The sequence below is a fragment of the Myotis davidii genome, unplaced genomic scaffold (genome assembly GCF_000327345.1).
Source record: "Myotis davidii unplaced genomic scaffold, ASM32734v1 scaffold211, whole genome shotgun sequence".
Taxonomy (NCBI): Eukaryota; Metazoa; Chordata; class Mammalia; order Chiroptera; family Vespertilionidae; genus Myotis; species Myotis davidii.
Genome location: NW_006282523.1, coordinates 550,845 through 552,075, shown reverse-complemented (window position 1 = coordinate 552,075; position 1,231 = coordinate 550,845). Strand labels below are relative to the sequence as shown.

Below are 1,231 nucleotides of genomic sequence, written 5' to 3'. Positions count from 1 at the left end.
GTCAGAGCAGGGGCGCGCGCAGCTCCCCTCACCACGCAGCCGACTGGCGCCCCCACAGAACCCCGGGTGCCTGTGCCTGCTGCCCCCCTGCCAGCTCTCTGCCTGCAAGAACCCACTTCGCCCCTCGGACCCTCTCGTGACTCACCCCGAGGGAGCACGTTCCACGCGATGGTGTCTGTGATGGCCGTGAAGATCCAGTTCAGCTCGCCCAGCGGCGTCCTCCTGTCGTTGAGCCGGCCGGGGATCCTAGGAGACACATGCGTTTCCGTTAGCGACGGCGGAACAGCCATGGCTGCGGACACAGCAGGGGCTCACTGTGAGGGAGGGGAACCTGGGCGGGCATGTCCGCAGAGGCAGCCGGCCCACCTGCAGCGTGGGTGCCCCGCCCGCCGCACAGCAAGCTCGTTGCGGCCCTGCAGTCACAGAAAACCCTCCTTCCGCAGGGAAGTCCCAGGAAGTGGCCGGAGGCGAGACTATAACTGTTTATAAGGTTTCACAGACTAAGATCCTGCCCGCAGACGACCTCCAGGGCCCGTCCTGAGCCCGAGGGGAAGACACGTGCGTAGCAGGGACGCGTCAGAAGCGGCCGTCACCCACACGGGAGAGGGGTCATGAGGGCACAGCCACGAAGTAACTGTGGCCCCGAAGCTGCTGTGGGGGATGCTGTGACGGCACGGGGCGCGCTTGCTCTCCGACCAGGTGACACGACACTGTCACTGTCACGGTCACACAGCGCGAGCAAGGACGCCATCGAGAGAAGGAAAGACCTCAGTGCGACGCTCGTCCGCTCGTCCGTCTGCACTGAGCTTGGCTCAGCCTCGCGGGGTGAGGGGTGGGGTGACAGGACGGCGCTCCTGAGGACGGACACCTGACCAACGTCAGTCTCCAGACCGGCAGGAGCACAGCCCTGAGCAGCTCCCGTCCAGCCCGGGGCAGGGACGCAGCCCCAGCTGCTGCCAGGCCACGCAGGGTCGCTGTGCATTCAGGTGTGCTGTGAGTTCTGACTGTGACAATCGCCGGGACAAACGCACACCCTCCCCCGCCCCCCCGTGAAGGTCCACTGGCCATCACTGAGCTCCCCAGGAAAGCGTGGGCAGCCCGCCAGGAACGCCTCGCAGACCTGGCCGCTCACACTGCGCCGTCCCGGGCACGTTAACTCCCTCAGCAGTGGAGTTTGTTCCCCGCCTGTACCAGAGCCTGAGGGACATCCCGGACCCTGGAGCCGCCGCGT

General features: G+C 66.5%; 1 protein-coding gene across 1 annotated transcript in view; it reads right to left on the bottom strand.

Annotated features, from left to right (window-relative positions):
* Positions 1 to 1,231, bottom strand: part of RPTOR (regulatory associated protein of MTOR, complex 1) — a gene marked incomplete at its 5' end in the record, with an annotated part of 106,061 nt that overhangs the window by 51,467 nt on the left and 53,363 nt on the right. Inside the window, one exon of the mRNA XM_015559764.1 lies at positions 115 to 246. Coding sequence (XP_015415250.1) covers positions 115 to 246 — 132 coding nt within the window. The remainder of the gene's footprint in view (positions 1 to 114; positions 247 to 1,231) is intronic.